General features: G+C 42.4%; 1 protein-coding gene across 1 annotated transcript in view; it reads left to right on the forward strand.

Moving 5' to 3' along the window:
- The first annotated feature begins 1,642 nt into the window (after positions 1 to 1,642).
- The window catches only part of LOC106600151 (condensin complex subunit 3-like), a 94,088-nt gene continuing 83,420 nt past the window's right edge, over positions 1,643 to 12,310 (forward strand). Inside the window, 3 exon segments of the mRNA XM_045711216.1 lie at positions 1,643 to 1,776; positions 2,137 to 2,254; positions 2,616 to 2,840. Of these exon segments, the coding sequence (XP_045567172.1) occupies positions 2,147 to 2,254; positions 2,616 to 2,840 (333 nt within the window). The 5' untranslated portion in view covers positions 1,643 to 1,776; positions 2,137 to 2,146.

A 12,310-nucleotide genomic window follows, 5' to 3' on the forward strand; every position in this document is an offset into this window, starting at 1 on the left:
CATTGTGAGGGTACCAGGGCGATGGAGGCCCAGGCAGATAAATGTCCATTGGCGGCGAGGGCAGGGAGGATAAATATCCATTGTGAGGGTACCAGGGCGATGGAGGCCCAGGCAGATAAATGTCCATTGGCGGCGAGGGCAGGGAGGATAAATGTCCATTGTGAGGGGCAGGGCGATGGAGGCCTAGGAGGATAAATGGTCCATGGGGTGAAGGGGGTTTATATTTGCTATTCTCTGAGGACCTATGCTCCGAACCCGCTATGGTACTTGTAGGGGCGTCATGCACCCCAAAAATCGGAGGAGGCACAAAGTCCTAGGTGTGGATGGCTGGGGGGGGGGGTCTTGTTGTGCGGGGCAGAACCCCTATACAAAAGTTGAAGAATTTTGGCATTTTTCAAACAACTGAAACAGCTTTTTCCTGCAGCCATGCCAAAAAATATATATTTTTAAATTCTGTATTTAGTGCAGAAAAACTACAGGGGGTTTTTGAGAGAAGTCCTGAAGAGAGAGAGAGAGAGAGAGCCAGAGAGGATAAGTAGACATTTAACCTAGTAAGGATTTCTTCAAATTCAAACAAAAAAACGTTTTATCAGGCATTCAGTTAAGAACAAATTCTAATTTACAGTAACGGCCTATTGGGGAACAGTGGGTTTAACTGCCTTGTTCATGGGGCAGAACAACAGATTTTTTTTTACCTTGTCAGCTCGGGGGATTCGATCCAGCAACCTTCCCGATTACTGGCCCAATCCTCTAACAACTAGGCTTACCTGCCACCCCAATCATGTGTTATTTGCTATGGTAATTCATTGTATCTCACAGATAGAGTGGACATCACATAAGATTGATTTGGTGATAGCAGCAACAGAGAATTGTGTGGGGTGTCAGAGATTATAGTATGAACTAACGGGGGGGGGGTTTGAGAGAAGTGTTGACATCCTTCCAGGCCAACGGCCTGCATGGTGCGTAGGATCTGTTGGGGCCAAAGTAGTGTGTTTGTTGGGGATAGTGGTGTATATTTTGTGTTAGATGGTGGTGCAATTAATTCTTTTTCCCATTTTTTGTTAAAGAAAAAAAAATGTGCAATTCACACTCTGACTTTTGAAAGGTCGGAAAGCCACATGATGAGCGAGAGAGGGCAAATATTTTTGGTGGGTATAACTTTTTTTCTGTTGTGTTATTGACTGTATGTTTGTTTATTTCCATGTGTAACTCTGTGTTGTTGTTTGTGTCGCACTGTTTTGCTTTTTTTTATCTTGGCCAGGTCGCAGTTGTAAATGAGAACTTATTCTCAACTAGTTTACCTGGTTATTAAATAAAAAATAAAGGTGAAATTAAAATACAATACAAAAAAAAAAAAAAACTGGAAATGACGTCATCAACACAAATCTCACCTCTCGCGAGACTGGCAGTTAAATTGTTTGAAAACAGGCGGCAGAAGACGACAAGCAGCTCAGAGTTGTCAACAGCAAGTAAGAACAAACGGACAATCGCAATGTATTTTTTATGTTATATATATTTATATTATTTATGAAAAATAAACGATATTGTCAATGTTACTTTCTTTTGTGTGAAACATATCATTTCCCCCAAACCTCTTTGGTACTTTTGAGACGTTGTTTCCCCCCCTGCCTTGAGTGTCCGTTGGGAGCTTGAGGGAGAGAAACGTTAGCTAGTTAGCTTCGTTAGCCAACTATTTCTTTTTTAGCTTTTAAAACGGTTAATTATTGGATAATAGAGGACTTTATGTGAGATAGCTATTCTAGCCGAAGAGTACGGGTGAGATGTTCTTCTGGAATAGTGAAATGGGTCATTTGAAATAAGTTTCGCTAAATAAAACTAGAGTTAGATAGCCAACGTCGTTAATACTGTAACTGCTAACGTTACAGCTGCCTGCTGCTACGACGTTGGCTATAGTAGCTAAATACTAGGTAGCTAAATTAAACGTCGAATAGCCACAAACAGTACTGCTTGTTGTTGGATGTTTCACCCAATTTTCCTGTCACATACATTGACTGTTTCCCTTCATTGTAGAATAGGTTAGCTAGGCTTATTGTCTTTTTTTTGTGTGTGCTAACTAGCCAGCTAGTGTAGTTTATACCTGTGTTTGTTTGAATGATAACGTTTTTCTTTCTTCAGGAGAGAAAACATGACTGGGGAAAGTGAGTTGGCGATAAAAGAGGCGTTTCAGCGGGCTCAGAAAGGACATAACAACAAGGCTAAACTGGTGGCGAGTCTCAAGAACACGTACAACAAGGTCCACACACGTCTATAAACACACACAAGCACATACCATATAAACACACACCTGCAAACACACACAATCAATCAAATGTATTCATAAATCCCTTTTTACATCAGCTGATGTTAAAGTGCTATATAGAAACCTAGCCTAAAACCACAAACAGCAAGCAATGCAGGTGTAGAAGAGTTGTGGCTCTGAAAAAACTTCCTATCCACACACACACACACATACTGTTCAACAAGGTGGACACAGTGACATACACATGTTTATACCACTGTTCCTGTTAATCCCCTTTCTATTACCAGAAATAGAACCACCATCCTTAACCCCCCCCAACCCTGTTTCCTGTGTTGCCCGTCTGTCCCGTTTCTAGTTGGACGACAAGACATTATTCCACCAGGAGTTTGTCCGGTACCTGAAACATGCCATGATCGTGTACAAGAGAGAACCGGCAGTGGAAAACATTATAGAGTTCGTCTCCAAATTCTCCACCAGCTTCCATACGTCTTCCACCGAGGGAGGAGAGGAGGAGGAAGAGGAGGAGGAGGAAGAGGACGAGAACCCCTTCCTCAGTTACATGTTCAATTTCCTGTTGGAGGTACTACAACTCTGGCGAGTCCCAAACTATCTCTTATGTACTGCATTGCTTTTAACCAGGGCCCAATGGTAGTGGGCGTGTATACTGTATACCTGGGGTATGTGTAAATATCCACACGATGGTTTTTCAATACCGTTGAAACAATACATTTTTTTCTTTATACATTTGAATATTTTGTAGGTACTTTTTTTAATTTTTATAAGTAAATATCTACAGTCGACTTTGTGAAATAATGTTTTAGGAGATATAAAACTTGTTCATTTCACCTGTCACCATAACGTTTTCGTTATGAAGCTGTAGTCCTCAGTCACGTGCTTGTTTACAAGCACACGATGACGAAGAGACCTGAGCCTTGTGAGTCACTGTTGTGCAGCAACACGCTGTGAAAGGTGGTTACAGTATGGAATTCACAACTAAATGTTTACTAGCTAAATATTGTCTAACGTGTGCTAAATGCTCTGGAGTTGTGCATCTGGTTTGCTAACTTAGTAGCTAGTAAACTAGCTAAAGCCTCCCCCACACACTGTATGATTTTAGCCGTCTTATGCCACGATTTTGCCATCCCAGACAGAAATTCCAAGTGATGGGTAAATTCATAAGTTATAAACGATTGTCCGGGTGTCTTGGCTCTGATTCAGGACCGCTACGTCTTGGCTGGTTCAGTGAGACAGGGTCTAGGTCTGCTGGTTCAGTACCACTACGTCTTGGCTCCTCGTTCAGTGAGACAGGGTCTGGGTCTGCTGGTTCAGTACCACTACGTCTTGGCTCCTCGTTCAGTGAGACTGGGTCTGCTGGTTCAGTACCACTACGTCTTGGCTCCTCGTTCAGTGAGACAGGGTCCAGGGCTGCTGGTTCAGTACCACTACGTCTTGGCTCCTCGTTCAGTGAGACAGGGTCTGGGTCTGCTGGTTCAGTACCACTACGTCTTGGCTCCTCGTTCAGTGAGACTGGGTCTGCTGGTTCAGTACCACTACGTCTTGGCTCCTCGTTCAGTGAGACTGGGTCTGCTGGTTCAGTACCACTACGTCTTGGCTCCTCGTTCAGTGAGACTGGGTCTGCTGGTTCAGTACCACTACGTCTTGGCTCCTCGTTCAGTGAGACTGGGTCTGCTGGTTCAGTACCACTATGTCTTGGCTCCTCGTTCAGTGAGACTGGGTCTGCTGGTTCAGTACCACTACGTCTTGGCTCCTCGTTCAGTGAGACTGGGTCTGCTGGTTCAGTACCACTACGTCTTGGCTCCTCGTTCAGTGAGACTGGGTCTGCTGGTTCAGTACCACTACGTCTTGGCTCCTCGTTCAGTGAGACTGGGTCTGCTGGTTCAGTACCACTACGTCTTGGCTCCTCGTTCAGTGAGACTGGGTCTGCTGGTTCAGTACCACTATGTCTTGGCTCCTCGTTCAGTGAGACTGGGTCTGCTGGTTCAGTACCACTACGTCTTGGCTCCTCGTTCAGTGAGACTGGGTCTGCTGGTTCAGTACCACTACGTCTTGGCTCCTCGTTCAGTGAGACTGGGTCTGCTGGTTCAGTACCACTACGTCTTGGCTCCTCGTTCAGTGAGACTGGGTCTGCTGGTTCAGTACCACTACGTCTTGGCTCCTCGTTCAGTGAGACTGGGTCTGCTGGTTCAGTACCGCTACGTGAGGTCGTTGGCTCCGACAAAAGTTCTGTCGGTGTCAGATTTGTTTTGCTTTGATTTGTGTGGCTGGTATTACGAGCCGATCCTGATGACTGACCAATAGGAACACTTCGGTATGAACACAACAATACCTGTGACAGTACAGGAACTGTAATGCCATTTATTGGGAATAGTCAGATTAAAATAATCGTTTGATTTTTAAAACGTTTACATGCTGTGCAAGAAGAACGATTTCCCTAATAATCTTGACACATCTGAAATCAGGCTTACCTGATGGGATTTTAATAAAGGCACGAAATCACCAATCATAATAAATCTTTTAGCACAGTGACCATGTTATTTTGGGGGAAACCGATTTGATTCTGGGTTTGGACATATGACGTTTTTTTTTTTTTTAAACGGTACATACTTTCAGTTTTTTCCCTAAGTCGTGCATGAGCGTAGAGTGGGGCTTGTGCTGTTGGCGCTGGCACATACTTAGGTCAGATAGACCGCCGCTGTCGACGTAGCCCGCGGCGGCTGAGGTAGCCTCGCAAGCCAATCGCACAATGTGACGACAGAACTGAAGCAAATCGATCATTCTGGACAGGTTGATATCTAGATTTATTTAGGTAACATCCGCGCAGTGTGACGTGATAATGGTAAAATATGTCCAGTCTGTAAAAGGCCTTCACTGGTTAGCTTCTTGTGATCCGGCTTGTCTTGGTAACAGCATGAGAATCCCCTCCTGGAAAAGATCCCTGCTGTCTTAATATTTGTTTTGTACGTGCAGAAAACTGAGTAGAATTTGAGTTACTTGTATAACTTTATGAGCTGGGATGTCTGTCTAGGCAAATAGTTTGTCAGAGACTGTTTAGAATCGTTAGCATTTAGCTAGCATTCACTATGTGATTTTACATGTTCTCTTTAGCATTGCTAACCTTTGGATTGAAAATTGGTGTGCTCAGTGCCAGTGTTAGCGAATATCCCATGATGGCATAAGGTCGGTAGAACTATCTGCATACTGCTCAAGACTATATGTTAGTAGTTACCCTTTTTAGTGGATAGGATGCCCGTTTGGGACACAGGCAGCCTCTCACACTTTCTGATATAAAACAGGACCAGACAGGACCAGACAGTATCTGGTATAAAACAGGACCAGACAGTATCTGATATAAAACAGGACCAGACAGGACCAGACAGTATCTGATATAAAACGGGACCAGACAGTATCTGATATAAAACGGGACCAGACAGTATCTGATATAAAACAGGACCAGACAGGACCAGACAGTATCTGATATAAAACAGGACCAGACAGGACCAGACAGTATCTGATATAAAACAGGACCAGACAGTATCTGATATAAAACAGGACCAGACAGGACCAGACAGTATCTGATATAAAACGGGACCAGACAGTATCTGATATAAAACAGGACCAGACAGGACCAGACAGTATCTGATATAAAACAGGACCAGACAGTATCTGATATAAAACAGGACCAGACAGTATCTGATATAAAACAGGACCAGACAGGACCAGACAGTATCTGATATAAAACAGGACCAGACAGGACCAGACAGTATCTGATATAAAACAGGACCAGACAGTATCTGATATAAAACAGGACCAGACAGTATCTGATATAAAACAGGACCAGACAGTATCTGATATAAAACAGGACCAGACAGGACCAGACAGTGTCTGATATAAAACAAGACCAGACAGTATCTGATATAAAACAGGACCAGACAGTATCTGATATAAAACAGGACCAGACAGCATCTGATATAAAACAGGACCAGACAGTATCTGATATAAAACAGGACCAGACAGTATCTGATATAAAACAGGACCAGACAGGACCAGACAGTATCTGATATAAAACAGGACCAGACAGGACCAGACAGTATGTGGTATAAAACAGGACCAGACAGTATCTGATATAAAACAGGACCAGACAGGACCAGACAGTATCTGGTATAAAACAGGACCAGACAGTATCTGATATAAAACAGGACCAGACAGCATCTGATATAAAACAGGACCAGACAGTATCTGATATAAAACAGGACCAGACAGTATCTGGTATAAAACAGGACCAGACAGGACCAGACAGTATCTGATATAAAACAGGACCAGACAGGACCAGACAGTATCTGATATAAAACAGGACCAGACAGTATCTGATATAAAACGGGACCAGACAGTATCTGATATAAAACAGGACCAGACAGGACCAGACAGTATCTGATATAAAACAGGACCAGACAGTATCTGATATAAAACAGGACCAGACAGGACCAGACAGTATCTGATATAAAACAGGACCAGACAGTATCTGATATAAAACAGGACCAGACAGTATCTGATATAAAACAGGACCAGACAGTATCTGGTATAAAACAGGACCAGACAGTATCTGATATAAAACAGGACCAGACAGTATCTGGTATGAAACAGGACCAGACAGTATCTGGTATGAAACAGGACCAGACAGTATCTGGTATGAAACAGGACCAGACAGTATCTGATATAAAACAGGACCAGACAGTATCTGATATAAAACAGGACCAGACAGTATCTGATATAAAACAGGACCAGACAGTATCTGATATAAAACAGGACCAGACAGGACCAGACAGTATCTGATATAAAACAGGACCAGACAGTATCTGGTATAAAACAGGACCAGACAGTATCTGATATAAAACAGGACCAGACAGGACCAGACAGTATCTGATATAAAACAGGACCAGACAGGACCAGACAGTATCTGATATAAAACAGGACCAGACAGTATCTGATATAAAACGGGACCAGACAGTATCTGATATAAAACAGGACCAGACAGGACCAGACAGTGTCTGATATAAAACAAGACCAGACAGTATCTGATATAAAACAGGACCAGACAGTATCTGATATAAAACAGGACCAGACAGGACCAGACAGTATCTGATATAAAACAGGACCAGACAGTATCTGGTATAAAACAGGACCAGACAGGACCAGACAGTATCTGATATAAAACAGGACCAGACAGCATCTGATATAAAACAGGACCAGACAGTATCTGATATAAAACAGGACCAGACAGTATCTGATATAAAACAGGACCAGACAGGACCAGACAGTATCTGATATAAAACAGGACCAGACAGTATCTGATATAAAACAGGACCAGACAGTATCTGATATAAAACAGGACCAGACAGGACCAGACAGTATCTGATATAAAACAGGACCAGACAGTATCTGATATAAAACAGGACCAGACAGGACCAGACAGTATCTGATATAAAACAGGACCAGACAGTATCTGATATAAAACAGGACCAGACAGGACCAGACAGTATCTGATATAAAACAGGACCAGACAGGACCAGACAGTATCTGATATAAAACAGGACCAGACAGGACCAGACAGTATCTGATATAAAACAGGACCAGACAGTATCTGATATAAAACAGGACCAGACAGTATCTGGTATAAAACAGGACCAGACAGTATCTGGTATAAAACAGGACCAGACAGTATCTGATATAAAACAGGACCAGACAGGACCAGACAGTATCTGGTATAAAACAGGACCAGACAGTATCTGATATAAAACAGGACCAGACAGTGTCTGGTATAAAACAGGACCAGACAGTATCTGATATAAAACAGGACCAGACAGGACCAGACAGTATCTGATATAAAACAGGACCAGACAGTATCTGATATAAAACAGGACCAGACAGGACCAGACAGTATCTGATATAAAACAGGACCAGACAGTATCTGATATAAAACAGGACCAGACAGGACCAGACAGTATCTGGTATAAAACAGGACCAGACAGTATGTGGTATAAAACAGGACCAGACAGTATCTGATATAAAACAGGACCAGACAGGACCAGACAGTATCTGATATAAAACGGGACCAGACAGTATCTGATATAAAACGGGACCAGACAGTATCTGATATAAAACAGGACCAGACAGGACCAGACAGTGTCTGATATAAAACAGGACCAGACAGTATCTGATATAAAACAGGACCAGACAGTATCTGGTATAAAACAGGACCAGACAGGACCAGACAGTATCTGATATAAAACAGGACCAGACAGTATCTGATATAAAACAGGACCAGACAGTATCTGATATAAAACAGGACCAGACAGGACCAGACAGTATCTGGTATAAAACAGGACCAGACAGTATCTGATATAAAACAGGACCAGACAGTGTCTGGTATAAAACAGGACCAGACAGTATCTGGTATAAAACAGGACCAGACAGTATCTGGTATAAAACAGGACCAGACAGTATCTGATATAAAACAGGACCAGACAGGACCAGACAGTATCTGATATAAAACAGGACCAGACAGTATCTGATATAAAACAGGACCAGACAGTATCTGGTATAAAACAGGACCAGACAGTATCTGATATAAAACAGGACCAGACGGTATCTGATATAAAACAGGACCAGACAGTATCTGATATAAAACAGGACCAGACAGTATCTGGTATAAAACAGGACCAGACAGGACCAGACAGTATCTGGTATAAAACAGGACCAGACAGGACCAGACAGTATCTGGTATAAAACAGGACCAGACAGTGTCTGATATAAAACAGGACCAGACAGTATCTGATATAAAACAGGACCAGACAGGACCAGACAGTATCTGGTATAAAACAGGACCAGACAGTATCTGATATAAAACAGGACCAGACAGTATCTGATATAAAACAGGACCAGACAGGACCAGACAGTATCTGATATAAAACAGGACCAGACAGTATCTGATATAAAACAGGACCAGACAGTATCTGGTATAAAACAGGACCAGACAGTATCTGATATAAAACAGGACCAGACAGTATCTGATATAAAACAGGACCAGACAGGACCAGACAGTATCTGATATAAAACAGGACCAGACAGTATCTGATATAAAACAGGACCAGACAGGACCAGACAGTATCTGATATAAAACAGGACCAGACAGGACCAGACAGTATCTGATATAAAACAGGACCAGACAGTATCTGATATAAAACAGGACCAGACAGTATCTGATATAAAACAGGACCAGACAGTATCTGATATAAAACAGGACCAGACAGGACCAGACAGTATCTGATATAAAACAGGACCAGACAGTATCTGATATAAAACGGGACCAGACAGTATCTGATATAAAACAGGACCAGACAGGACCAGACAGTGTCTGATATAAAACAGGACCAGACAGTATCTGGTATAAAACAGGACCAGACAGGACCAGACAGTATCTGATATAAAACAGGACCAGACAGTGTCTGGTATAAAACAGGACCAGACAGTATCTGGTATAAAACAGGACCAGACAGGACCAGACAGTATCTGATATAAAACAGGACCAGACAGTATCTGATATAAAACAGGACCAGACAGTATCTGATATAAAACAGGACCAGACAGTGTCTGGTATAAAACAGGACCAGACAGTATCTGATATAAAACAGGACCAGACAGGACCAGACAGTATCTGATATAAAACAGGACCAGACAGGACCAGACAGTATCTGATATAAAACAGGACCAGACAGTATCTGATATAAAACAGGACCAGACAGGACCAGACAGTATCTGATATAAAACAGGACCAGACAGTATCTGATATAAAACAGGACCAGACAGTATCTGATATAAAACAGGACCAGACAGGACCAGACAGTATCTGGTATAAAACAGGACCAGACAGGACCAGACAGTATCTGATATAAAACAGGACCAGACAGTATCTGATATAAAACAGGACCAGACAGGACCAGACAGTATCTGATATAAAACAGGACCAGACAGTATCTGATATAAAACAGGACCAGACAGTATCTGATATAAAACAGGACCAGACAGGACCAGACAGTATCTGATATAAAACAGGACCAGACAGGACCAGACAGTATCTGGTATAAAACAGGACCAGACAGTATCTGGTATAAAACAGGACCAGACAGTATCTGATATAAAACAGGACAGGACCAGACAGTATCTGATATAAAACAGGACCAGACAGGACCAGACAGTATCTGATATAAAACAGGACCAGACAGTATCTGATATAAAACAGGACCAGACAGTATCTGATATAAAACAGGACCAGACAGTATCTGATATAAAACAGGACCAGACAGGACCTGATATAAAACAGGACCAGACAGGACCAGACAGTATCTGATATAAAACAGGACCAGACAATATCTGATATAAAACAGGACCAGACAGGACCAGACAGTATCTGGTATAAAACAGGACCAGACAGTATCTGATATAAAACAGGACCAGACAGGACCAGACAGTATCTGATATAAAACAGGACCAGACAGTATCTGATATAAAACAGGACCAGACAGGACCAGACAGTATCTGATATAAAACAGGACCAGACAGGACCAGACAGTATCTGGTATAAAACAGGACCAGACAGGACCAGACAGTATCTGGTATAAAACAGGACCAGACAGGACCAGACAGTATCTGATATAAAACAGGACCAGACAGGACCAGACAGTATCTGATATAAAACAGGACCAGACAGTATCTGATATAAAACAGGACCAGACAGGACCAGACAGTATCTGGTATAAAACAGGACCAGACAGTATCTGGTATAAAACAGGACCAGACAGGACCAGACAGTATCTGGTATAAAACAGGACCAGACAGTATCTGATATAAAACAGGACCAGACAGTATCTGGTATAAAACAGGACCAGACAGGACCAGACAGTATCTGGTATAAAACAGGACCAGACAGTATCTGATATAAAACAGGACCAGACAGGACCAGACAGTATCTGGTATAAAACAGGACCAGACAGTATCTGGTATAAAACAGGACCAGACAGTATCTGGTATAAAACAGGACCAGACAGGACCAGACAGTATCTGGTATAAAACAGGACCAGACAGTATCTGATATAAAACAGGACCAGACAGTATCTGATATAAAACAGGACCAGACAGGACCAGACAGTATCTGGTATAAAACAGGACCAGACAGGACCAGACAGTATCTGGTATAAAACAGGACCAGACAGTATCTGATATAAAACAGGACCAGACAGGACCAGACAGTATCTGGTATAAAACAGGACCAGACAGGACCAGACAGTATCTGGTATAAAACAGGACCAGACAGGAACAGACAGTATCTGATATAAAACAGGACCAGACAGGACCAGACAGTATCTGATATAAAACAGGACCAGACAGTATCTGGTATAAAACAGGACCAGACAGGACCAGACAGTATCTGGTATAAAACAGGACCAGACAGTATCTGATATAAAACAGGACCAGACAGGACCAGACAGTATCTGGTATAAAACAGGACCAGACAGGACCAGACAGTATCTGGTATAAAACAGGACCAGACAGGACCAGACAGTATCTGATATAAAACAGGACCAGACAGGACCAGACAGTATCTGATATAAAACAGGACCAGACAGTATCTGGTATAAAACAGGACCAGACAGGACCAGACAGTATCTGGTATAAAACAGGACCAGACAGTATCTGATATAAAACAGGACCAGACAGGACCAGACAGTATCTGATATAAAACAGGACCAGACAGGACCAGACAGTATCTGATATAAAACAGGACCAGACAGGACCAGACAGTATCTGATATAAAACAGGACCAGACAGTATCTGATATAAAACAGGACCAGACAGGACCAGACAGTATCTGATATAAAACAGGACCAGACAGTATCTGATATAAAACAGGACCAGACAGTATCTGATATAAAACAGGACCAGACAGGACCAGACAGTATCTGGTATAAAACAGGA

The sequence above is a fragment of the Salmo salar genome, unplaced genomic scaffold, assembly GCF_905237065.1.
Source record: "Salmo salar unplaced genomic scaffold, Ssal_v3.1, whole genome shotgun sequence".
In the NCBI taxonomy this organism is placed as follows: Eukaryota; Metazoa; Chordata; class Actinopteri; order Salmoniformes; family Salmonidae; genus Salmo; species Salmo salar.